The 25,674-nt window shown below is 50.5% G+C and overlaps 2 protein-coding genes across 2 annotated transcripts; both read left to right on the top strand.

Annotated features, from left to right (window-relative positions):
* Positions 1 to 233: 233 nt before the first annotated feature.
* Positions 234 to 5,976, top strand: LOC104055126 (keratin, type II cytoskeletal 1). The gene is made up of 7 exons (XM_009556213.2): positions 234 to 900; positions 2,745 to 2,962; positions 3,640 to 3,700; positions 4,315 to 4,410; positions 4,754 to 4,918; positions 5,008 to 5,133; positions 5,752 to 5,976. Exons 1-7 carry the CDS (start codon positions 316 to 318, stop codon positions 5,974 to 5,976), a joined length of 1,476 nt encoding a protein of 491 aa, XP_009554508.2. The 5' UTR covers positions 234 to 315.
* A 7,093-nt stretch (positions 5,977 to 13,069) lies between these two features.
* Positions 13,070 to 14,910, top strand: LOC128849458 (loricrin-like). Its single transcript, XM_054051368.1, has one exon. The coding sequence runs from the start codon at positions 13,240 to 13,242 to the stop codon at positions 14,482 to 14,484; it is 1,245 nt and encodes a 414-aa protein (XP_053907343.1). The 5' UTR covers positions 13,070 to 13,239; the 3' UTR covers positions 14,485 to 14,910.
* The last annotated feature ends 10,764 nt before the right edge of the window (positions 14,911 to 25,674 follow it).

Raw genomic sequence — 25,674 nt, 5'->3', positions numbered from 1 at the left:
GGGCAGGCCAATGAGATAAGGAGATCTCATCTGAGCAAAGCTCATGAGTCAAGCAGGATTTGGGGAATTTCACAATTCCTCCCTTGCTGTGTGGTGTTTACTCTGACCTTTCTTCAGGCAGCTGTTAATTGGTGCCTAATGAACCAAACCCAATAACAACATTAACAGACCTGCTAATTACCACGGAATGGAGACTAACTCCTCCAGAACGTATAAAGGAGAACTTGATCATCCCCACCAGACAGGCTGAGGATCCTTCGCTCTCATTTCTCCTCCTGCTCTCTCATCTTCTCTCAACGCTCTGAAAACGACGCTATGAGCCATCATTTCTTCAGATTTGGGGATGGGAGTTTCAGTTCTTCTTCTGCTCACTGTGGCACACTGGGTGGTAGAAGAAGTTCATCCATCGTAAGCCATTGTGGAGACAATAGAGGAGAAGAAAGATACAGTGGTTACGGTTATGGGTATGGTTACGGCAGCAGGAGTCTCCACAACCTTAGCGGGTTCAGGAGTGTTCCTACTTATGGAGGCTATGGAACAGGAAATGGAAGGTCCCTGGGATTTGGTGGCAGGAGACATCTTGATATGAGCTTTGGCAGAAGAGGACATTTTATGGGAGGTTTTCCAGGTGGTGAAGCAGGGCTTGGTAGCGTGTCTGGAGGAAGTTCAGGCAGGGAGGTACTTGGAAGAGGCCTTGGTGGAGGTGCCTTTGGTGAGCAAGGGGCTGGGCAGAGTTTAGGGTACACTGGGGTCAGCAGAGGCATCGAGGAGGTCCACGTCAATACCAACCTGCTGAGGCCAATACAAGTGCAAGTTGACCCTGAGTTCCAGCGAGTGCGGTCAGATGAGAAAGAGCAGATTAAGGCTCTGAACAACAAATTTGCGTCATTCATCGATAAGGTGAGTCCCCGATCTCTTTTTATTTGTTATCCAGGAAGGAGAAAACATAAGGAGAGCTGCTCTGCCTGTGTGAGTCACGGGGACACCTTTGCATCACATTTCTCCCCGCAAAATCACAGCATTGGCCGGATTGCGTTGCACCGGTGTGAAAATCCTAACAGCTCGCTACAAACGCCGCTGCATGAATCACTCGTGTTTAGCCCTGGGATAAGCTTCTCTGATTTATCATTTGTGGCAGGACAATAACAAACCACTGGGATGTCACTGACACGTTAATTTGCTTCCCTTTTGAGGGAAAGGAAAAGTAATGTTCATGGACCTGGGAATTGTTGGCGTTAGCAGGAGAAATGGATGGTGGCCATCCGTGGTACATTCCTGTTTCCTTTTTTCCCAAGCGAAGATAAATGTTGCATTTCTCTGAATTGCAAAACAACAAATGATTTCTTTGCTTGGAGGTCCTGCCCCTTCCAGTGGCCCTCACGTCTTTATTCTTTAGCTGTTGCCTTGGTTTACACTACAATATTTTCACCTCTGTCTGCAGTCTTACATTCTCATTCATCTCTGCTCCCAAACATGGGAACAAAACAGCCACAGGAACACTTCCACCCTCGCACACCTGGCATGTACCTTTGGGTGGGGACATGTGCCTCTGCATAAGGTGGAAGCTTCTCTTTGTTATTCTTTGAGGTCTGAAGGGCTTCTTGTATTACTGGACAAGAAAAGGCGTCGATTACACCCAGAAATTTTAAGCATGTTTCGTCCTGAAAAATAGAATCGTAGAATCATAGGATGGTTTGGGATGGAAGAGGCCTTAAAGATCATCCAGTTCTAACCATGCTGTGATAGGCAGGGACATCCCACTGGCTCAGGCTGCCCAATGTCCCATTCAACTTGGCCTTGAACACCTCCAGGGACGGAGCAGCCACAGCTTCCCTGGGCAACCTGTTTCAGGCCCTCACCACTCTCATAATGAAGAAATTCTTCCTTATGTCTCGTCTAAATCTGCCCCTCTCCAGTTTATACCCATTCCCCCTCATCCTATCACCACAAGCCTTTGTTAACAGCCCCTCTCCAGCTTTCTTGTAGCCCCTTCAGGTACTGGAAGGTTGCTCTAAGGTCTCCTCAGAGCCTTCTCTTCTCCAGTCTGAACAACCCCAACTCTCTCAGCCTGTCCTCATATGGGAGGTTCTCCAGCCCTCTGATAATCTTTGTAGCCTCATCTGGATCTGTTCCAACAGCTCCATCTCCTTCTTATGTTGAGGATTCCAGAACTGGACACAATACTCCAGACAAGGTCTCACAGTAGGGACGTCTTCGTTTCGGGAACCTTTTGGAAGTCAGCTGCCAGGTTACAGCCTGTTCAGTGTCTCAGCTGGAGAGATGCTGTCTCTCTAGTTTTATGGATAGACCATGTTAAAGGTCTTTCTGACCCTCTTCTTTAAGGCAAGGTGTACCTAGGAAGAGAGTGTATCTCCATGGTTTACACTCCCATGTATTTGGGTGTCTAAGGTACATCAGAAACAACTGAAGTCTCTCTTAATGCCAATCACCCCCTTAAATATTGAGCATTTAAAGGCAGCAAAGATCTGAGTATCAGCTTTAAGAAGCAGCAATAAAATCATACCCTTCTTATGCAACAAACAGATGGGTGGGGGAAAAGAGGTGTTGGTCTAAGCTGTCTTGGTGTTGGTCTAAGCTGTCTTGTGTGTTGGTACAGTCAGTCCCATCTAATAAAACCTCTAGATATTACTGGAAATATTAATTAGGGTATAATCTAATGCTGATGTCGATGGTTCCCCCAGTGTTCTCCAGTCTCTGAGATCCTCTTCTGCTCTGACTTTCAGGTTCAATGTCTTGAGCGGCAGAACCAGGCTCTGATGGCCAAATGGGAACTTCTGCAGCAGCAAAGTTCCCGACCAGAAGAGAGCAGAAATATCACCTCTTTCTTCCAATCTTACATCAACAACCTGCAGAGGCAGCTAGAAACACTCCAGAGCCTGAAGGAGCAGCTGGATCCGGAAGCGTATAATATGCTTCAGCTTGTTGAAGATTATAAAAAGAGGTGAATAACCACAAGTCTGGGAAAAGGCATAGTATAGAGTAGGAGTCTTCCAAGGCAATGGTCATCATGCCCTGAGATGGCACAGCTGAGCTTTGCACCTTCATGAGTTTTGTAGCTGTTACAACACTACTCTGCAAAAGGTTCATTGTGGGACTTGACTTTGACGCTGGAAGACTAAAGGGGAGTTGTTGAGGGTAGAATGTGGAACAGTAGAGGAGGATTGAAGGCCCTGTAGATCTGTCCCTCTCTTCTGTCCTCCTTCATGCCCTTCCTCCCCCTGGCAATGAGTAACCCAGAGCTTCTTACTTCTGCTGGTGGTTGTGGAGTCGTGGTCAACCTGGACAGCAGAGAGGGGAGGAACAGAACTGAGTGGTGGGGTTCAAGTTGAGAAGTCAGCACTTCTTCTGGCTTAGCTGCACCCAAGAGATAATAGAGGTCCACAGCTCTGAGAACAGGGAATCACAGGGTGTTAGAACGGATCTGTATTGCACTTTGTTGGCCAATTTAGGATATGGTTTTGCAGAGGTCTCGAAATCGCTTTTGAGGCTGCCAGAAATTACATTTAAATGGAAACTTGACACATTCTCTTTTTGGATGTTCCCCTTTGGTTTCTGCCCCCTTGACTGGAAAAGTAAGACAGGCAATGAGTTACCTCTTTCTTTTCTCTGCTGCAACAGGTTCGAGGATGAGATCAACAAGCGAGCGTCCAAAGAAGAGGAGTTTGTTGAGCTTAAAAAGGTGAAGCAATTCAAGACATTGAGCTAAATCAAAGCCTAAGAAATCAAGCAATAACTGAGCGGTTGTTGAAGTTTCCCAGTGCGGGGTCTTTGTTTAAATTTATCTGATTCTCCTCTCACTGAAGTCATTGAAAACCTGAGCTTTTTACTGCAGGACCGGAGGGAAATCATTTCCTTTAGAGACTGACTTGGTACTTTGTAAGATGGATATCTAAAAAGTGCTGCTCCTTCTCTACCCAGTCAATCACAACCTAGATGAGACATGGTTATTGGCGATTAATTAATACGTATAGATGATGTAACAGGAGAATAGAAAATACAGATAACTTTGTATTAGAAGAATTAATGAAATCCATGTTTCTACCTTTTAGTATCTTTCTAGGAATACGTTTCTTGGCACAGTAATTTTGCTTGGTTCCGAGGTGTTCTTTTCTTCTAAGAATTAGAAACATTTCCTCTGTTCCAATTGCTTTTTCAATGAAGTCTGGGATTTGTGGGCCATTATTTGACTTCAGGAATGAAGGCTGTAAAGAACTGTACCAAGTTTTGCAAGCACTGTTCGTCAGTAGAGAGTTTGCCATCAAACACAAATATGCCTGTGGCTTTGTTCTGTAGGAACTGGACAATGCCTACATGGGGAAAATGGAGTTTGATGTTCGGGTGGAAATACTGAAGCAACACCTTGAGTTCCTCAGATGCTTACATGAAGCTGTGAGTACGCTTCTCAGGTTAAAAACACCCTCAGGTCTCAAACCTCTTGTAGGGGTTCTCAGAAATGTCACCCAAGCAGGACTTTTTAGGGTGAGAGTGGATCATTGTTGGCCTTTGAACATATAAAGTCCTTTTTCATCTCTTAATGAAAAGGGGTTCTGGTGGGTCATGAAGGACGGAAAAGACTTAAAAGATAAAACTGGTGGTGGAACAGTAGGACCTGGGAGATGCAGGTAGAGAAGTTCCAGTGGGTAATGGTGAAAGGTAAACATTTCTTTCCTTATAACACAACCTGGAGCGCTCACATGGACTGTTAAACCTCTAAATCTTGTTTTTCTTGCAGGAGCTCTCCCAGCTGCAAACAGTAGTTGGCAACACCAATGTCATTCTGTCCATGGACAACAACAGAGAACTGAACATGGATGGCATCATTGAAGAAGTCAGGCAGGAGTATGAGACAGTTGCTCAGAGGAGCAAAGCTGAAGTAGATGCCATGTATCAGGGCAGGGTGAGTGGACAGGAACACGATAGCGAGGTAAGTCTGTCTGGTCAGCGGAAAAGAAACCAGAAATATCTGTTCTCTTCTCTGCACATCAGTACCAGGACCTCCAGGACATGTGGGTGAATCAACGTGAGCAACTGAGGAACAGTTATCAGGAAATCCAGGAATATATCAGACAGATCCAAAGACTACAATCAGAAATTGAAATTGCAAAGAAAAAGGTAAAGGTGGTACTTTCCAACATGATTAAACGTACTCGCTTTCACTGGCATCTCCATGTGGTATAACATGGCTTGAACTTTGGAGGCAAACCTGGAGATGATGAACCTACAGGAAAACTGGGGAGGGCCTCTTGATCAGGAAGTGCCGGGAGAGGACGAGGGGAATGGTTTTGACCTGAAAGAGGGGAGGTTGAGGTGAGATCTTGGGAAGAAATGTTCTCCTGTGAGGGTGGGGAGGCCCTGGAACAGGTTGCCCAGGGAAGCGGTGGTTGCCTCATCCCTGGAGGTGTTGAAGGCCAGGTTGGACGGGGCTTGGAGCCTCTGATCCAGTGGGAAGTGTCTTTGTCCACTGCAGGGGGTTGGAACTGGATGGGCTTTAACGTCCCTTCCAACCCAAACCATTCCATGACTCTACGATTCTATGTTCTCTCTTCAGACTGAAGCAGATTTAGATTTGGGCTTTCTACGTTGGGATTTCGTTTGGGTTCATTTACCTCATGTATCTTCTGAGTTCTGTCCTAGTGTCAGGTCTTCTACTTTCCAAGTACTGTCAGAAGGGTTTGAAAATCCCAATCCCTTAGAAAGGAAACGGACACATTCTGTTTGTGCCCCTTGCAGAATACCGGCCTCGAAGAAACCATCAAAGCTGCTGAGCAGCGTGGGAACTCTGCCATCAAAGATGGCTTGGAGAAGCTTCACGAGTTGGAAAACGCTCTGCAGCAGGCCAAAGATGACCTTACTCGCCTTCTTCATGATTATCAGGAGCTTCTGAATGCGAAATTGGCCCTGGATATTGAAATTGCCATGTACAGATCACTCCTTGAGGAGGAGGAGAACAGGTAGGTGTAAATACTTCAGCAGCAGCGTGTTCCACTTGGATCGGCTCCTGGAAGGAGTAACCCCTTTCATTGGCTTACTGAGAACCTTGCCTGACTGTATTTTTGTTGGATGCATTATCTCACTGCCCCTTTTCCTCCGCAGGATACAGGAAGGCTCACCAGCCACCATCTGTAAGTATCTCGAGGCACTGCTTTGCTTTAAGAGCACTATTGCCGTTGTGTTAACTGTGGAACTCCCACCACCAGAGCAACCAATCTTAGCTCCTGTCTTAGCTCCCTGGGGAAACGAAGCAAACAGTAGAGTTGTGACCACATGCGTGTGAAGACACACGTATGTGCATTAATAGGTCAACGCCGAACCTCTGTCTTTAGAACTTATAGGCTGATATCAACCATATTTTGAGGAAGTGGGAAACACCTCACTCATTCCATGGGTCTATGTGGTGCACATCAGAATTGAAGGAAACCCCAAATCTAATCCTAAACTTTGTGGGAACTGGAGGACAGTTAGAGGAGAAGACTGTACTCTTGATCTTCATAAAGAAAGGGCCACACTGAGTGTTCATAGGTAGAGAAAGATGGAAGTCCTGTTGAAGATAAGCTAATAAAGCCAGAACTCATTTCACATCTACATTTAGTAACGGAGATCCCTATTGGCCTTTGTCAAAGATGTGACACTTACAGTCAAGTAGGTACAATGATGACCACCCGTAAGTACATGTATCATCAGAGCTTACTATTTTTTGGGGTAAAAAGAATAAACTAGATGTAATTTGCTTTTTTTTTAGGTGTCATTGGCCACAACACGAGCGCTGCTGCAGCCTTTGCAGTAGGACCTGGAGGTGTGAAAAGTGGAAGTGGGGGAGGCTCTGGCGGCGGCAGCAAGAACAGAAGCAAAGGGGAGATCTCTGGAGGAGGAATAGGTGGAAGCTCTGAAGGACCGGGATCCAGCTCTGGTGGTAGTGGGTCTATTTGTAAAGGAGGAGGACACCCAGGATATGGAGGTGTGGGAGGCTCAGGAAAGGGAGGCTCCATGTCTGGAGGTGGCCACAGCTCTGGAAGTGGCGGTTCCATTTGTGGAGGAGGTGGATCGAGTCATGGAGGCGGGGGAAGTTCAGGAAAGGGAGGCTCCAAGTCTGGAGGTGGCGGAAGCTCTGGAAGTGGTGGTTCCATTTGTGGAGGAGGTGGATCGAGTCATGGAGGCGGGGGAAGTTCAGGAAAGGGAGGCTCCAAGTCTGGAGGTGGCGGAAGCTCTGGAAGTGGTGGTTCCATTTGTGGTGGAGGTGGCTCAAGTCATGGAGGTGGGGGAAGTTCAGGAAAGGGAGGCTCCAAGTCTGGAGGTGGCGGAAGCTCTGGAAGTGGTGGTTCCATTTGTGGTGGAGGTGGCTCAAGTCATGGAGGTGGGGGAAGTTCAGGAAAGGGAGGTTCCAAGTCTGGAGGTGGCCACAGCTCTGGAAGTGGTGGTTCCATTTGTGGTGGAGGTGGCTCAAGTCATGGAGGTGGGGGAAGTTCAGGAAAGGGAGGCACCATGTCTGGAGGTGGCGGAAGCTCTGGCAGTGGTGGTTCCATTTGTGGAGGAGGTGGATCGAGTCATGGAGGCGGGGGAAGTTCAGGAAAGGGAGGTTCCATGTCTGGAGGTGGCCACAGCTCTGGAGGAGGAGGATTTGGCTCTGGCAGTGGCAGCTGCAGTCCCCACGGTGGAGGGATGAGCTCTGGTGGTGGAAGCGGATCTGGAAGGAGAGGTTCCATCTCTGGAGGCAGTGGAGGAGGAGGAAGCTCAGGTCATGGAGGGTCGAGTTACGGCAGTGGAGGTTCCATTTGTGGAGGAGGTGGCTCAGGATACGGAGGTGGTGGAAGCTCTGGGAGTGGAGGTTCCATGTCTGGAGGTGGCCACAGCTCTGGAGGAGGAGGATTTGGTTCTGGCAGTGGCAGCTGCAGTCCCCACGGTGGAGGAATGAGCTCTGGTGGAGGCAGTGGCTCTGGGAGGAGAGGTTCCATCTCTGGAGGCAGTGGAGGAGGAGGAAGCTCGGGTCATGGAGGGTCAAGTTATGGTAGTGGAGGTTCCATGTCTGGAGGTGGCCACAGCTCTGGAGGAGGAGGATTCGGTTCTGGCAGTGGCAGCTGCAGTCCCCACGGTGGAGGGATGAGCTCTGGTGGAGGCAGTGGATCTGGAAGGAGAGGTTCCATCTCTGGAGGGAGTGGAGGAGGAAGCTCGGGTCATGGGGGTTCGAGTTATGGCAGTGGAGGTTCCATTTGTGGAGGAGGTGGCTCTGGATACGGAGGTGGCGGAAGCTCTGGGAGTGGAGGTTCCATGTCTGGCGGTGGCCACAGCTCTAGAGGAGGAGGATTTGGCTCTGGCAGTGGCAGCTGCAGTCCCCACGGTGGAGGAATGAGCTCTGGTGGAGGCAGTGGCTCTGGGAGGAGAGGTTCCATCTCTGGAGGCAGTGGAGGAGGAGGAGGAGGAAGCTCGGGTCATGGAGGGTCGAGTTACGGCAGTGGAGGTTCCATTTGTGGAGGAGGTGGTTCAGGATACGGAGGTGGAGGAAGCTCTGGGAGTGGAGGTTCCATGTCTGGAGGTGGCCACAGCTCTGGAGGAGGAGGATTTGGCTCTGGCAGTGGCAGATGGAGTCCCCATGGTGGAGGAATGAGCTCTGGTGGTGGAAGCGGATCTGGAAGGAGAGGTTCCATCTCTGGAGGGAGTGGAGGAGGAGGAGGAGGAAGCTCGGGTCATGGAGGGTCAAGTTATGGCAGTGGAGGTTCCATGTCTGGAGGTGGCCACAGCTCTGGAGGAGGAGGATTTGGCTCTGGCAGTGGCAGCTGCAGTCCCCACGGTGGAGGAATGAGCTCTGGTGGAGGCAGTGGCTCTGGGAGGAGAGGTTCCATCTCTGGAGGCAGTGGAGGAGGAGGAGGAGGAGGAAGCTCAGGTCATGGCGGGTCGAGTTATGGCAGTGGAGGTTCCATTTGTGGAGGAGGTGGCTCAGGATACGGAGGTGGTGGAAGCTCTGGGAGTGGAGGTTCCATGTCTGGAGGTGGCCACAGCTCTGGAGGAGGAGGATTTGGCTCTGGCAGTGGCAGCTGCAGTCCCCACGGTGGAGGAATGAGCTCTGGTGGTGGAAGCGGATCTGGAAGGAGAGGTTCCATCTCTGGAGGGAGTGGAGGAGGAGGAAGCTCGGGTCATGGAGGGTCAAGTTATGGCAGTGGAGGTTCCATGTCTGGAGGTGGCCACAGCTCTGGAGGAGGAGGATTTGGCTCTGGCAGTGGCAGCTGCAGTCCCCACGGTGGAGGAATGAGCTCTGGTGGAGGCAGTGGCTCTGGGAGGAGAGGTTCCATCTCTGGAGGCAGTGGAGGAGGAGGAGGAGGAGGAAGCTCAGGTCATGGCGGGTCGAGTTATGGCAGTGGAGGTTCCATTTGTGGAGGAGGTGGCTCAGGATACGGAGGTGGTGGAAGCTCTGGGAGTGGAGGTTCCATGTCTGGAGGTGGCCACAGATCTGGAGGAGGAGGATTTGGCTCTGGCAGTGGCAGCTGCAGTCCCCACGGTGGAGGAATGAGCTCTGGTGGAGGCAGTGGATCTGGAAGGAGAGGTTCCATCTCTGGAGGGAGTGGAGGAGGAAGCTCGGGTCATGTGGGTTCGAGTTATGGCAGTGGAGGTTCCATTTGTGGAGGAGGTGGCTCTGGATACGGAGGTGGCGGAAGCTCTGGGAGTGGAGGTTCCATGTCTGGAGGTGGCCACAGCTCTGGAGGAGGAGGATTTGGCTCTGGCAGTGGCAGCTGCAGTCCCCATGGTGGAGGAATGAACTATGGTGGAGGCAGTGGCTCTGGAAGGAGAGGTTCCATCTCTGGAGGCAGTGGAGGAGGAGGAAGCTCAGGCCATGGAAGTTCGATTTACGGCAGTGGAGGTTCCATTTGTGGAGGAGGTGGCTCAGGATATGGAGGTGGCGGAAGCTCTGGGATTGGAGGTTCCATGTCTGGAGGTGGCCACAGCTCTGGAGGAGGAGGATTTGGCTCTGGCAGTGGCAGATGGAGTCCCCATGGTGGAGGAATGAGCTCTGGTGGTGGAAGTGGATCTGGAAGGAGAGGTTCCATCTCTGGAGGCAGTGGAGGAGGAGGAGGAGGAAGCTCGGGTCATGGAGGGTCAAGTTATGGTAGTGGAGGTTCCATGTCTGGAGGTGGCCACAGCTCTGGAGGAGGAGGATTTGGCTCTGGCAGTGGCAGCTGCAGTCCCCACGGTGGAGGAATGAGCTCTGGTGGAGGCAGTGGCTCTGGGAGGAGAGGTTCCATCTCTGGAGGGAGTGGAGGAGGAAGCTCGGGTCATGTGGGTTCGAGTTATGGCAGTGGAGGTTCCATTTGTGGAGGAGGTGGCTCTGGATACGGAGGTGGCGGAAGCTCTGGGAGTGGAGGTTCCATGTCTGGAGGTGGCCACAGCTCTGGAGGAGGAGGATTTGGTTCTGGCAGTGGCAGCTGCAGTCCCCATGGTGGAGGAATGAGCTCTGGTGGAGGCAGCAGCTCTGGGAGGAGAGGTTCCATCTCTGGAGGCAGTGGAGGAGGAGGAAGCTCAGGTCATGGAGGTTTGAGTTACGGCAGTGGAGGTTCCATTTGTGGAGGAGGTGGCTCAGGATATGGAGGTGGTGGAAGCTCTGGGAGTGGAGGTTCCATGTCTGGAGGTGGCCACAGCTCTGGAGGAGGAGGATTTGGCTCTGGCAGTGGCAGCTGCAGTCCCCACGGTGGAGGAATGAGCTCTGGTGGTGGAAGCGGATCTGGAAGGAGAGGTTCCATCTCTGGAGGCAGTGGAGGAGGAGGAAGCTCGGGTCATGGAGGGTCAAGTTATGGCAGTGGAGGTTCCATTTGTGGAGGAGGTGGCTCAGGATATGGAGGTGGTGGAAGCTCTGGGAGTGGAGGTTCCATGTCTGGAGGTGGCCACAGCTCTGGAGGAGGAGGATTCAGTTCTGGCAGTGGCAGCTGCAGTCCCCACGGTGGAGGAATGAGCTCTGGTGGAGGCAGTGGATCTGGAAGGAGAGGTTCCATCTCTGGAGGGAGTGGAGGAGGAAGCTCGGGTCATGGGGGTTCGAGTTATGGCAGTGGAGGTTCCATTTGTGGAGGAGGTGGCTCGGGATACGGAGGTGGAGGAAGCTCTGGGAGTGGAGGTTCCATGTCTGGAGGTGGCCACAGCTCTGGAGGAGGAGGATTTGGCTCTGGCAGTGGCAGCTGCAGTCCCCACGGTGGAGGGATGAGCTCTGGTGGAGGCAGCAGCTCTGGGAGGAGAGGTTCCATCTCTGGAGGGAGTGGAGGAGGAGGAAGTTCAGGCCATGGAGGGTCGAGTTACGGCAGTGGAGGTTCCATTTGTGGAGGAGGTGGCTCAGGATACGGAGGTGGCGGAAGCTCTGGCAGTGGAGGTTCCATGTCTGGAGGTGGCCACAGCTCTGGAGGAGGAGGATTTGGCTCTGGCAGTGGCAGATGGAGTCCCCATGGTGGAGGAATGAGCTCTGGTGGTGGAAGCGGATCTGGAAGGAGAGGTTCCATCTCTGGAGGGAGTGGAGGAGGAGGAAGCTCGGGTCATGGAGGGTCAAGTTATGGCAGTGGAGGTTCCATGTCTGGAGGTGGCCACAGCTCTGGAGGAGGAGGATTCGGTTCTGGCAGTGGCAGCTGCAGTCCCCACGGTGGAGGAATGAGCTCTGGTAGTGGAAGCGGATCTGGAAGGAGAGGTTCCATCTCTGGAGGGAGTGGAGGAGGAGGAAGTTCAGGCCATGGAGGGTCGAGTTACGGCAGAGGAGGTTCCATTTGTGGAGGAGGTGGTTCAGGATACGGAGGTGGAGGAAGCTCTGGGAGTGGAGGTTCCATGTCTGGAGGTGGCCACAGATCTGGAGGAGGAGGATTTGGTTCTGGCAGTGGCAGCTGCAGTCCCCATGGTGGAGGAATGAGCTCTGGTGGAGGCAGCAGCTCTGGGAGGAGAGGTTCCATCTCTGGAGGCAGTGGAGGAGGAGGAAGCTCAGGTCATGGAGGTCCGAGTTACGGCAGTGGAGGTTCCATTTGTGGAGGAGGTGGCTCAGGATACGGAGGTGGTGGAAGCTCTGGGAGTGGAGGTTCCATGTCTGGAGGTGGCCACAGCTCTGGAGGAGGAGGATTTGGCTCTGGCAGTGGCAGCTGCAGTCCCCACGGTGGAGGAATGAGCTCTGGTGGTGGAAGCGGATCTGGAAGGAGAGGTTCCATCTCTGGAGGGAGTGGAGGAGGAGGAAGCTCGGGTCATGGAGGGTCAAGTTATGGCAGTGGAGGTTCCATGTCTGGAGGTGGCCACAGCTCTGGAGGAGGAGGATTCAGTTCTGGCAGTGGCAGCTGCAGTCCCCACGGTGGAGGAATGAGCTCTGGTGGAGGCAGTGGATCTGGAAGGAGAGGTTCCATCTCTGGAGGGAGTGGAGGAGGAAGCTCGGGTCATGTGGGTTCGAGTTATGGCAGTGGAGGTTCCATTTGTGGAGGAGGTGGCTCAGGATATGGAGGTGGCGGAAGCTCTGGGATTGGAGGTTCCATGTCTGGAGGTGGCCACAGCTCTGGAGGAGGAGGATTTGGCTCTGGCAGTGGCAGATGGAGTCCCCACGGTGGAGGAATGAGCTCTGGTGGTGGAAGTGGATCTGGAAGGAGAGGTTCCATCTCTGGAGGCAGTGGAGGAGGAGGAGGAGGAAGCTCGGGTCATGGAGGGTCAAGTTATGGTAGTGGAGGTTCCATTTGTGGAGGAGGTGGCTCAGGATATGGAGGTGGCGGAAGCTCTGGGATTGGAGGTTCCATGTCTGGAGGTGGCCACAGCTCTGGAGGAGGAGGATTCAGTTCTGGCAGTGGCAGCTGCAGTCCCCACGGTGGAGGAATGAGCTCTGGTGGAGGCAGTGGATCTGGAAGGAGAGGTTCCATCTCTGGAGGGAGTGGAGGAGGAAGCTCGGGTCATGGGGGTTCGAGTTATGGCAGTGGAGGTTCCATTTGTGGAGGAGGTGGCTCGGGATACGGAGGTGGAGGAAGCTCTGGGAGTGGAGGTTCCATGTCTGGAGGTGGCCACAGCTCTGGAGGAGGAGGATTTGGCTCTGGCAGTGGCAGCTGCAGTCCCCACGGTGGAGGGATGAGCTCTGGTGGAGGCAGCAGCTCTGGGAGGAGAGGTTCCATCTCTGGAGGGAGTGGAGGAGGAGGAAGTTCAGGCCATGGAGGGTCGAGTTACGGCAGTGGAGGTTCCATTTGTGGAGGAGGTGGCTCAGGATACGGAGGTGGCGGAAGCTCTGGCAGTGGAGGTTCCATGTCTGGAGGTGGCCACAGCTCTGGAGGAGGAGGATTTGGCTCTGGCAGCGGCAGATGGAGTCCCCATGGTGGAGGAATGAGCTCTGGTGGTGGAAGCGGATCTGGAAGGAGAGGTTCCATCTCTGGAGGGAGTGGAGGAGGAGGAGGAGGAAGCTCGGGTCATGGAGGTTCGAGTTATGGCAGTGGAGGTTCCATTTGTGGAGGAGGTGGTTCAGGATACGGAGGTGGAGGAAGCTCTGGGAGTGGAGGTTCCATGTCTGGCGGTGGCCACAGCTCTGGAGGAGGATTTGGCTCTGGCAGTGGCAGATGGAGTCCCCATGGTGGAGGAATGAGCTCTGGTGGTGGAAGCGGATCTGGAAGGAGAGGTTCCATCTCTGGAGGGAGTGGAGGAGGAGGAAGCTCGGGTCATGGAGGGTCAAGTTATGGCAGTGGAGGTTCCATGTCTGGAGGTGGCCACAGCTCTGGAGGAGGAGGATTCGGTTCTGGCAGTGGCAGCTGCAGTCCCCACGGTGGAGGGATGAGCTCTGGTGGAGGCAGTGGCTCTGGGAGGAGAGGTTCCATCTCTGGAGGGAGTGGAGGAGGAAGCTCGGGTCATGGAGGTTCGAGTTATGGCAGTGGAGGTTCCATTTGTGGAGGAGGTGGCTCTGGATACGGAGGTGGCGGAAGCTCTGGCAGTGGAGGTTCCATGTCTGGAGGTGGCCACAGCTCTGGAGGAGGAGGATTTGGCTCTGGCAGTGGCAGCTGCAGTCCCCATGGTGGAGGAATGAACTATGGTGGAGGCAGTGGTTCTGGAAGGAGAGGTTCCATCTCTGGAGGCAGTGGAGGAGGAGGAAGCTCAGGCCATGGAGGTTCGAGTTACGGCAGTGGAGGTTCCATTTGTGGAGGAGGTGGCTCGGGATATGGAGGTGGCGGAAGCTCTGGGATTGGAGGTTCCATGTCTGGAGGTGGCCACAGCTCTGGAGGAGGAGGATTTGGCTCTGGCCATGGCAGCTGCAATCCCTATGGTGGAGGGATGAGCTTTGGCGGTGGCAGTGGCTCTGGGAGGAGAGATTCTTTCTCTGGATATGAAGGAAGTTCAGTCTCTGTAGTTTCTGGATCAAATAGTGGTGGTGTCTGCAGTTCTGGAAGTGCAAGGTATGGCTTTGGATGTGGGGCACCCAGTTCTGGGGGTGTCTGCCGGTCTGACAGTGGAGGGTATTGCTCTGGTATTGGTGGTAGCTCTGAAGAGGAAGCAGATTATTGAGGATGGAACTGTGAAGCTGAGAGAAAGAGCCCTGAATGTGGGACTGGACAGTGCTCTGAAGGACAGTGGTATTGTTAAAAGGTGGGTTATAGGTCTGGAAGTGGCTTAGTTTCATCTGGATAAGCTTCACACCACTAATATTTGCATGCAAATACCAACTAGTGGAACAGGAAGAAGACATTCGCCATGGTATGGGTTGTGAGGGCGCTTTCCTTCCCAGCATTGAGTCAGCCCTGTTCTGAATGTTTCACACCCAATCCCAAACTCCTTTCTCCCTGCGCAGCCACCTCCTGAATTCTCCCACCACACACATCTCTTTTATGACAATATTTGGACCGTCGCTCTCCTTTCCTTCACCTTTCTCTGACCACTTCAACTCGGGTTGTTTGAAAAGTTTGTCTTTGTCAACTAAAAGCTTGAAACCCTGACTGTTGTTTGTGTTTTGGTCTCTGGGAAGTCACGACTCCTTTGTGTGAGATGAGAATTTTGAAAGAACTCTTGAAATATATAACCCAGACAACGGAGACCTGAAACGAACTCAAGATAAAAGTAGTGAAAAAGTGGAAGAAGAAGAGGGTTGCAAAAGGACATCTGTTGGTGATGGGGATGCAGAACATTTGTGAAAATGGGTTTCAGGATATAAGCCGTATTGGCCTAATCCAGCCAGTCAAGCAGGATGGTCCTGGGAGGCATCAGCAGAAGCGAGGCCAGCAGAGAGATGGAGGGGATTCTGCCCCTCTGCTCCACTCTTGTGAGACCTCCCCTGGAGCCCTGAGCCCAGTTGTGGAGTCCTCATCACAGGAAGGACATGGAGCTGTTGGAGCAAGTCCAGAGGAAGCCACAGAGATGATTCAAGGGCTGGAGCACCTCCTGTCCAAGGCTGGGAGAGTTGGGGTTGTTCAGCCTGGAGATGAGAAGACTCTGGGGAGACCTTAGAGGAGCTTGTGGTAGTGAAAGGGGCTCCAGGAAAGCTGGGGAAGGGCTCTTGAGCAGGAAACACAGGGAAAGGATGAGGGGAATGGTTTTCAGCCAAAATGTGGTAGTTTGAATCCAGATAATTCGACGTGTGCCCTGGTTATTTGATGAGTGATTCCTTGAGGGAACAGAGACGTCGGCACATGTTAGAATCCTGGAATGGTTTGAGTTGGAAGGGACCTCAAAGCCAATCCAGTTCCAACCCCTGCCATGGGCAGGGACATCTCATGCTGGATCAGGCTGCCCAAGGCCCATCCAACCTGGCCTTGAACCCCTCCAGGGATGGGACATCCACTGCTTCCCTGGGCAACCTGTTCCAGCGTCTCCCCAACCTCATGGTGAACAAATTCCTCCTTATGTCCAGTCTAAATCTGCCCTTCTCCAGTTTATACCCATTGCCCCTCGTCCTATCACTCCATGCCTTTGTGAAAAGTCTCTCAATCACCCACAGGAGATCACACAAACCCTCTGCTGCAGTTTACTGTAGCAGGAACCGGGGAGAGCAGCTTAGAAAGGAGGTTGCTAATTCCCAGCTGGTATGAGGGGCTCAATCAGTGTTCCCATCATGTTGTTTTAAGCAATGTTTACACACCAGCAGTCAGTAGCCTTAAGTGCTAGAATAACGTAGTGAAGGGTTTGGAGGGGTATGTCAAAACCAGTTCTGCTTGTCAGCTGAGCCATAATCACATCTCTAGTTTCTGATGACACTTTCTTCCACGTAAAACTACCCTCGTTTAAGGAGCAGTGAAAAATCTGGCCCAGGATTTCGGTTGTTTAAAAGTATATTTCTTGTCATAGAATCGTGGAATGGTTTGGGTCAGAAGGGACCTCAAAGCCCATCCAGGTCCCACCCCCTGCCATGGGCAGGGACACCTCCCACTGGATCAGGAGCTCCAAGCCCCATCCAACCTGGCCTTGAACCTCTCCAGGGATGGGGCAGCCACCACTGCTCTGGGCAACCTGTTCCAGGGCCTTCCCAACCTCACAGGAAAATATTTCTTCCTAAGATCTCATCTCTATCTCCCTTCTTTCAGCTGAAAAAGATTCCTCCTTGTCTTCTCTCTGCAATTCCTGATCAAGAGCCTCTCCCCATCTTTCCTGGAGCCCCTTTCAGCACTGGAAGCTGCTTTAAGGTCTCCCCAGAGCCTTCTCTTTTCCAGGTGGAACAACCCCAAGTCTTTCAGCCTGTCCTCATACAGGAGGTGTTCCAGTCCTTGGATCATCTTCATGGCCTCCTCTGGACTTGCTTAATTATTGCTGTTCCTTTCCTTCACCAGTTATGTGGTCCAGTTCCTGCTCTTATCTTCATGGAGCTTATGTATTCAGCACTGTTAAGATGAAGGATGGGTTTCTGGTCTTTGGACCATATAGATATGAGCTGAGGTGATCAATCAGATGATTTTATTCCCACCACCACAGCACATGCAAAGTGTGGAAAGTGGCTAAAAGAGGTGCAGTGTCCATGGGGAACACAGGGACATGGCCACTGCTGATTTCTTGTTGACTCAATGCTAAGTTTCTTACGTCAGTTAGACATTGCACATGAATTTTTTGGGTGGAAAATGTCACCAGATAGTCTACCTAAGGCTGTGCCCAGAGACAGTTTGATTTTTGAGGTTCACGGGCTGAGCCAAAGTCATGAGAAGAAGAAGGTCATAAGATGAGGACTTCAGATTAATGGCAGTTAACGTCCTAAGGGATATATTCTCGGTCATCACAACACTGTAAACATGTTCAGGATGTAACACTGAAAGAAGGTGTCTACTGACACCCTGTGCCCAAGCAGAGCTTGAGCCTCCAAGAGCTTTGACATGACAAACAGGATTACAAGTATGAAATGAGGACGCCAAGGGGGTGAGGAAGGTGACAGTAGGATAGATGTCATTAAAGGTGGTGGTAACTCTATCTCAGCGTTGGTTTTCTGCCAGTGGTGCATTATTGGATGCCCAGATTTTACAAAACTTCCCAGGCTCATAGTCAACGTCAGAGTAGAAATCTGTACGAAATCTCACTGTCTCGCAAAGACTGAGGACCTTGTTGGTCCTATGGTGTCCTGGCTTCTAAACGCTGCTCTTTATACCTGTGAGTGAGCTCTTGCTAGTGGTATCCTGAGAGGTTTCTATGTTGAACAAGGTGTGAACAGGCTCATGTCACCATCAAGATCCCTACCAAAAACCCATGTGACCAAGGAGGCTGAAGAAGTGTTAGATACCACCACCTAGTGGGAGAATAAGTTGTACCACAGTGGCGTAGAACTGGTCTTTGCACCTGCTCTCCCACTCACTGTCTGACTGACGGGGTTTTGGGTTTGAGCCCTCTTTCCTGTGCAGATGTGGTCAGAACAAGAAGTTCCTTCCTGATTTACTTTGGCAAAAAGCTGTGCAATTAGTTATGGCTGCATTGTAGCACGATGAAAATTGGGGGCCTCCTATCTTCGTTGCTGGGCCTCTTTCCAAAATTCCTGATGTTTAGAAGCAAATTAATGAGCTGTGATTACCTTGGGAGCTACTCCCCTTGCACCCACGTACACGATCAACCCTCCTGAAAGGCAAACACGATCCCTCTGACCTGAATAGAATGGGTTCCATCAACTGAAGGGAGGTGAGTGGAGAAGATCTGGTGCATTCTAAGCCCGGAGACTCTCCACTGTCAAATGACACACCAAAGCTTTGTCTCCTGCCACGAGTTGGATGGGATGAGGTGAAGTTGGGAAAGCAGAGCTGACGTTGTGATCCTCTAAACTACAGCAGTTGAGAACAGCCCAAGGGCTGCATCAGGTGGTACCTTTTGGGGACTCGGGGTCATCAGGGGACATCAGGGTTCAGAGTCAGAGAGGAGGCTGATCATAGAATCATAGAATTGATCATAGAATCATAGAGGTTGGAAAGACCTCTAAGATCATCCTGTCTGAACATCAGCCCAACCCCACGGTGCTGACTGAACCATGTCCTAAAATGCCACATCTACACAGTGTTTGAACACCTCCAGGGATGGAGACTCCACCGCTCCCCTGGGCAAATCTGGATGGATGAACTTTTGCCTATCCAGGGGCACAAAACCCCAAGTTCAGAGTTTTGCTTATCAAAGTGGGAGGAAAACTCTTGAAACCACCCATGAGCCTGTCGACTAACCACAGCAAGGAAACAAGAGCTCTGAGCTAACTCTTTCTTGCCTGAAAGGAGCCAAACTCTCCTTGCCAGCAGCAGGGCCAGGGAGAGTGCTGTGAGATCACCAACCGCTGCTCAGAAGGTGCAGGAGGACCATCACACATTGGGGCTCCTCATCACGGGGGCCATGCAGATGTAGAGGTAGAATTTAGTGAGAGCCCAAGAAGAGACAAACTGGAAGGACAAAATGAAGACCAAGTCAGAGCAGCTCCAGGACAAGTTCTCTCCTCCTGGGCTCCGATCCTGCTCTTCCAGCTGGAATTGTCATGGGCTCTGCTTGCATTTAAGCAGCCAGGTGAGACACCCAGGACTTCAATCGTTCCTGCTCTTGTGTGTGGGTGTAATTGATAGTGCTGTCAAGAGCCTGCAATTAAGCTAGAGTTGTCTTTCCAGCTGCTTCATACCATCAATTATGTCTCTCGCTGGGATAAGGGCAAACTGTTCCAGTGCAGAACATTTGCAAATAATGAGGTACAAGAAAGCCCTTGGCATAAGCTGCTCTTGGAGATAGAATACAAGTAAGGTTTCTGGTAACCAGTTTTGGTTTTCATCAGCCTTCTTGTGAAAGCTGGTGAAAAAGCCCTCGGATGAGCCCAGGGAGTGGAAACAAAGATCAAAAATTCGCTATGAAACCAAAAACCTTGTGAAATAAGTTCAGTTTTCGTAGAATTATAGAATGCTTTGGGTTGGAAGGGACCTCAAAGCCCATCCAGGCCCACCCCCTGCCATGGGCAGGGACACCTCCCACTGGATCAGGGGCTCCAAGCCCCATCCAACCTGGCCTGGAACCCCTCCAGGGATGGGGCAGCCACCACCGCTCTGGGCAACCTGTTCCAGGGCCTCCCCACCCTCACAGGAAAACATTTCTGCCTAAGATCTTATCTCAATCTCCCTCTTCCAGCTGAAATCTGTTCCCCCTCATCCTATCCCTGCACTCCCTAATTAAGAGCCCCTCCCCAGCCTTCCCAGAGCCCTTTTCAGCACTGGAATCTGCTCAAAGGTCTCTCTGGAGCCTTCTCGTCTCCAGGCTGAATAAACCCAACTTTCTCAGCTTGTCCTCGTGTTAGAGGTGCTCCAACCCTCTGACCATCTCTGTGGCCTCCTCTGGACTCGCTCTATCAGCTCTGTGTCCTTCCTGTGCTGAGGGCTCCAGAACTGAGCACAGGACTCCAGGTGAGCTCACGAGTGAGCGGAGCAGAGGAGCAGAATCCCCTCCCTCTCCCTGCCGGTCCCGTGGCTTTGGATGCCACCTAGAGTGTGGGTGGCTCTCTGGGCTGCAAGCACAGATTCACCATTTCTTGGGAATTTGATATGCTTCGTTGTTTAGTTGGCAAAAAATACACTGGCCAAGGTCTGAGCCTATTGAAAAAGTTAAGGATTAACGTGGCGTAATAGCAGGGGAAACCCATTCCTTCCAAATCTGAAATGAACCTCTACCTTTCTGTTTTGAAAGAGACTTTGGCAAGAAGCCGCAAGGTCAGAGATGTAATCTTGGCTCCACCTCTGAGGTATTGTGAGGCTCTCAGCAAATACATTAAACATATCAGCCTTTTCTTCCCTGTCTGTCAAGCCACTCTAATAAATCTTTTTTACTTGCCTTGAGGTATTCCAAGAGTTTTAATTACAAGCTCAAATATAATGGGTACTAACCGAGAGTGGCTGTGCCGTAGCTGTATTAATAAGGTATTTTTTGCACGATACTGGTTGTCGGCGCATTTATCATCTGCCCACCAAGGCCAAGCCTACCACTGCTTCTAATTAAATGATTAACTAGCATCCAGTTAACAGCCTTGTGGATGAGCTTCGTATTTTCTAAGTTATTTATTGTCTTCTCCTTGTGCGCCCCATTTTTCAATGTGTTCTACACAGCTGAAACCAAAAAACTTCATGAGAAGATACAGCTACGCTAATTTTTTCCTCTAAAAAATGGGCATTTGATTCTGAGATGGTTAAATTTCTTCCTAAATGAGATATTGGGAAGAAATGTTTTCCTGTGAGGGTGGAGAGGCCCTGGCCCAGGGCCTGTTCCCTTCCAATCAAACCATCTCATGATTCCACGGTTCTATGATGCCGTGATCGGCTCCTTGCAAGACGAGCTGACAATGCTAAAAGTCATTGGACAAGCATAGGTGAAAATAAAACATGACACAGGTGTTGACAGAGAACATTTAACATCAATTTCATTCTAAACTGACAGCTTCCTAGTTCCAAGGCCCAAAGCATGATGTTCTTCAGGTAAAGAACTTGGCAATACCGTACATGCTTTTTGGACCCCTGAGCTGTTGCTGTTCAGGGGGATCCGAGCTGGGATTACATTTCCGAAACAAAATTTCTTACTCTAAAAATACAACGAAATTGCCTGAGGCCTCCGTGTCTGCAAACTCTTTTAGGACGTGGACTGTGTCTGTCTGGCCAAGGCAGCACTGGAAGAACAGGTAGAAACCCTGAAGCAAGAGATAGAGTTCCTGAAATGTGTTTCTGCTCAGGGATGGATGCTCCTGTCCCAACCTTGCTTGATGGCAGCTCCTTCTATCAGCCACTCTTTGTCTGCGTTGATTTAGGCCTGATTAAGCCAATCCATCAGGCTCTCTTTGGGAAGCCATGAGAATCCAGACAAGGAAGACTTTGAGGTCTCAACCCCACCCCCTAAACCCTCAAGCTGCGTGTGTGACCAAATCCAGTCTTAGCTCCTGGGTCGTGACTCAGGTCAAACTCTCAGTGGTGGTGTTACTTCTGCCGGAGTGTGAGATAAGAAATCCAAGGACAGAGGCATGTTGTTAGCTTGTTGCCACTTCACATGGCTTCTAGGTTACGGCTGAGCCGAAGAGAAGTCCCTGCAACACCTCTGTCATCGTGAAAGTGGACAACAGCTGATGCCTGGGTGTGGAGGACATCCTCAGGAGCGTTGAGTGCTGATATGAGGGCATAGCTCAGAAAAACGAGGCAGAATTGGATGTGTTGTATAGAATTAGGGTAAGTTGTAGCATCCAGTGACACATCCTTAATTCTCTCACTGTCGAGAGTAGTTGTGGTGAGGCAGTGATTTTATTTTCTTTCTGTCTTCACTGTGTAACTTCTGGAGCTAATTTTCCATTCCGTTTCCTAAATTTCCTCCTCAACATAAGAAGGAGATGGAGCTGTTGGAACAGATCAGGAGGAGGCTACAAGGATGATTTGAGGGCTGGAGCAGCTCCCGTACGAGGACAGGGTGAGGGAGTTGGGTTTGTTCAGCCTGGAGAAGAGAAGGCTCCGAGGAGACCTTATAGTGACCTTCTGGTACCTGAAGGGGCTCCAAGAAAGCTGGAGAGGGGCTGTTCACAAAGGCTTGTGGGGATGGGATGAAGGATAATGAGGATAAACTGGAGAGGGGCAGATTTAGACTGGACAGAAGGGGGAATTTCTTTACCATGAAAGTGGGGACCAGGTTGCCCAGGGAGGTTGTGGCTGCCCCATCCCTGGAGGTGTTCAAGGCCAGGTTGGATGGGCCTTGGGTACCTGATCCAGTGGGATGCCTCTGCCCATGGCAGGGAGGTTGGAATGAGATGATCTTTAAAGTCCCTTCCAACCCAAAGCATTCTATGATTCCGCTACACTGAGTCGTATCTCAAAGTCAGGAGAGCATCCCTGAAACAGATACAGTGCAACGGGACAGGACTGAGTCGAGCGGGGAGCTTGTGGGTGAGCTGAACAGTGAAAGCTACGGGAGGAACCCTCCATTTGCTGCTGAAAGTCTCAGGAGCTGCAAAGGGCTGAGGACTATACTGAAGACAGTTTAATTCACTCTGGAGATGGAATCATGGCTCCTATATCGTTGCTTGGATCAGCCATGGGGTGGTCAGCAGCAGTAGGGAAGGGATTGTGCCCCTGTGCTTGGTGAGGCCACATCTCAAATCCTGGGTTCAGTTTTGAACCCCTCGCTCCAAATAAAACATTGAGGGGCTTGAGTGTGACCGGAGAAGGGAAGAGAGCTGAGGAGTAGCTGGAGCCCAGTGGTTCTGGGAGCAACTGAGGGACTGGGGCTGTTTAGTTTGGAGAAGAGGAGGCTGAGGGGACACCTCATCGCTCTCTGCAGCTCCTGGAAGGGAAGTTGGAGCCAGGTGGGTACTGGGCTCTTCTCCCAAAGTGATGGGACGAGAGGAAATGGCCTCAAGTCGTGCCGGGGAAGGTTTAGGTTGGATATTGGGATATACTGACAGAGTGGTGAAGCTCTGGTAGAGGCTCTCCAGGGCAGTGGTGGAGTCTCCATCGCTGAAGAGGTTCAAAAACCATGTGACCATGGCACTTGGGGACACGGTTTAGTCAGCACAGTGAGTTTGGTCTGACAGTTGGACTGGATGAGCTTAGAGGTCTGTTCCAACCGTAATGTTTCTATGATTCTATTCTATGATCACGTACCCTACCATTACTAATTGCCAGCTCTCATTTTTCCTACAATCAGTTTCAAGAGCTTAAGAAGGCAAAGGAGAGACATTGTAATTGAACCCAATTCCCACCAGCAACAGATTGAAAAACTGAGGTTTGTGATCCGGAGAAGACTATGATCTTGAAAATGATAAGAATCAGGTGTGAAGGATCGTATTTCCTCACTGGTTCCGGATGTGTGATCCCAAGTTATGTTTTTCTACATTACTGTGGCATTTCTTTCGTCTTTAACCAAGAGCATCACCTCACACCAATTGCGTTGGTCTAGAGAAGATCTTATGAGTACCGAACAGGGAAGAAGGATTATCTGCTGGCTTGTTTTCTGCTGAATCATTTTAATTGTTGCAAAGAACTAATTGCGCCAAATTAGATCACTGGATTAGCTACAGCCACTCGGAAAACTGCTAAAATCCTCCAACAAGAATTCTGGCAGGAGACCACGCATCTGACAGGTTCAAAGCATCCAATAAGTAGGATAGGATTATGACTCACCAGTAATTCAGCACCCATAGAAACTGGTTTAAATTTCAGACCATCAAATTCATTATGTAGTTTATAATGGGAAGTAGTGGAAAACCTTAATTATTAGTTCCAATTAGAACAAAGTATTGGTATCCTCAAAACAAGAGTTAAACACAGTCTGGCAATACAGGGACACATCCAACCTTCCTGTAGTGTTTCAGAATTGATATTTGATTACGATCCATTACAATCACCTCAAAAGGAAAGAAGTTTTATTGAGGAGAGGCAGGAAAGATCCAGCATGATCCCTCTACCCTGCTCTCATGAGACCTCACCTGGAGCCCTGCCTTCAGTTCTGGACTCCTCAGCACAGGAAGGACCTGGAGCTGTTGGAACGAATCCAGAGGTGGCCACGGAGATGATCCGAGGGCTGGAGAACCTCCTGTACAAGGACAGGCTGAGAGAGTTGGGGTTGTTCATCCTGGAGAAGAGAAGTCTGCAGGGAGACCTTGGAGCAGCTTCCAGTATGGGGAGGTGCTCCAAGAAAGCTGTGGAGGAGCTCTTGGTCAGGAAGTGCAAGGATAGGACATGGGTTTGGAACTGTATGGGCTTTAAGGTCCCTTCTAACCCAAACCATGCTATGATTCTGCCATTCCATAATTTCTCTTTTGAAGATGAGTATGGCAAGAAAGTGGGTAGGGAAAATGAGGACAGCTTGGGAGGGAGCTGTGGAGAGAGCTGCAGGACTGCAAAGAGCGTGGGAAACAGCTCACTCCGAAGGAATGTGTTGGCCAGGTGTGAGGATTTCAACTGGACCTCCATGCTCTGGGAACATCTGGATCTGAATTTCAACTGTGAGCGTCAGGACAAGGAGGACAGAAGACCTGAAGTACCTAAAGTAGAAAAATGAAATCCCTGCTCTACTTTTAGTGGTCAAAACCTTCTCAGGTCCACCTTACACACAAGGAAAAGGCAAACTGGGTGCAAGAACACTGTAGCATCATGAAACCACATCAGAGAAACTCCACTGGCATCACATCAAAAAAGAGGAGCAAACCATCTCCTTTTGGTTTCTGCTGTTTCTTTAGAGGGCTGGTTGCTGTACTGGGGCACTTCTTATCACTCGCTTCCTGCTCCCCAACAGCGTCCTTTTTTACTTTTCCTTGATTAAGACTTTGCTATCTATGAAACAACTGAAGAAAGTTAATTCAGAATCCTTTTCCTAGGGAAGCATTTCTGGAAAGGAGCTCTCCAGGACTCATAGTTCCATCAAAGTCTATCCGATATAATTTTAGGCGAGTTGGTGGAGTTGGAGTGGTGAGACACATGGGGCCGTTTCATCTTCTCTAGTCAGCAAAGAGTAATTAATGTCTCTTGCGCTCCTGTTCACTTCCTCCTTAGTGTCCTGACATACCCGTGGATTACAGCCTCCTCTTTCGATGACTCGAGAGCTTTACCTGTTTTGCTCTTTTTCCAACGAATCGCATGGAGAACACATGTGCCATCACTTGGTTTGCAGCGTTTCCCAAGAATGCAGGAATGGCCCATTCCTTAATTGGACAAGACATATTAGCTGATTAGCAGCCTTAGCAATTAAGCAGAGGTGGCAGGGCTGCCCAGAGAGTGTCGTGCGGGTCCATTCCTTGGTTGGTGCAAGTTGAGGAAGCCTTTTAAAGCTAGCTTATTCATGCTGATTTGCACCAAATTTGGCTCCCACCAAACGCTACTCGATGGGTGTTTTAAGATTCATAGAAAAAAGCATCGCAGCCTCTTTGATTTTCATAGTGCGTCTACCACAGAGGTGCAACGCCAAAACACATTTTATTCCTCTTCAAAATCTGCTGCAATAGGGTCGTTAGAGGGAATAAAACCCAGGAACGTGCCTGGTTGTGTTTTTTTTTCAGCGCTGTGTTAGAATTCCTTCACCTACCAGAGTAGAATTTGAGAACAGATCAAAAGGAGATCTTTTATTGTACATCTGAGCAGATAAAAGAAAAGAAGCCAACAAATTATTAACATAAATCAACCACAAAGGACTAAGTTGTTTTTGATTAAACTGATGAAAGCCAACGAGCAGGACAAAGAAATCAACCAGGGAGAGGCAAGTTGGAGAGATACGTGTTTTTCAAAATGGGGAATCCAGAGGGAAGGTCTTTCCTATCAA

The sequence above is a fragment of the Cuculus canorus genome, chromosome 29 (assembly GCF_017976375.1).
Source record: "Cuculus canorus isolate bCucCan1 chromosome 29, bCucCan1.pri, whole genome shotgun sequence".
Taxonomy (NCBI): domain Eukaryota; kingdom Metazoa; phylum Chordata; class Aves; order Cuculiformes; family Cuculidae; genus Cuculus; species Cuculus canorus.
The sequence above is the reverse complement of the archived record's forward strand: the minus strand, read 5'-3'. Positions and strand labels throughout refer to the sequence as shown.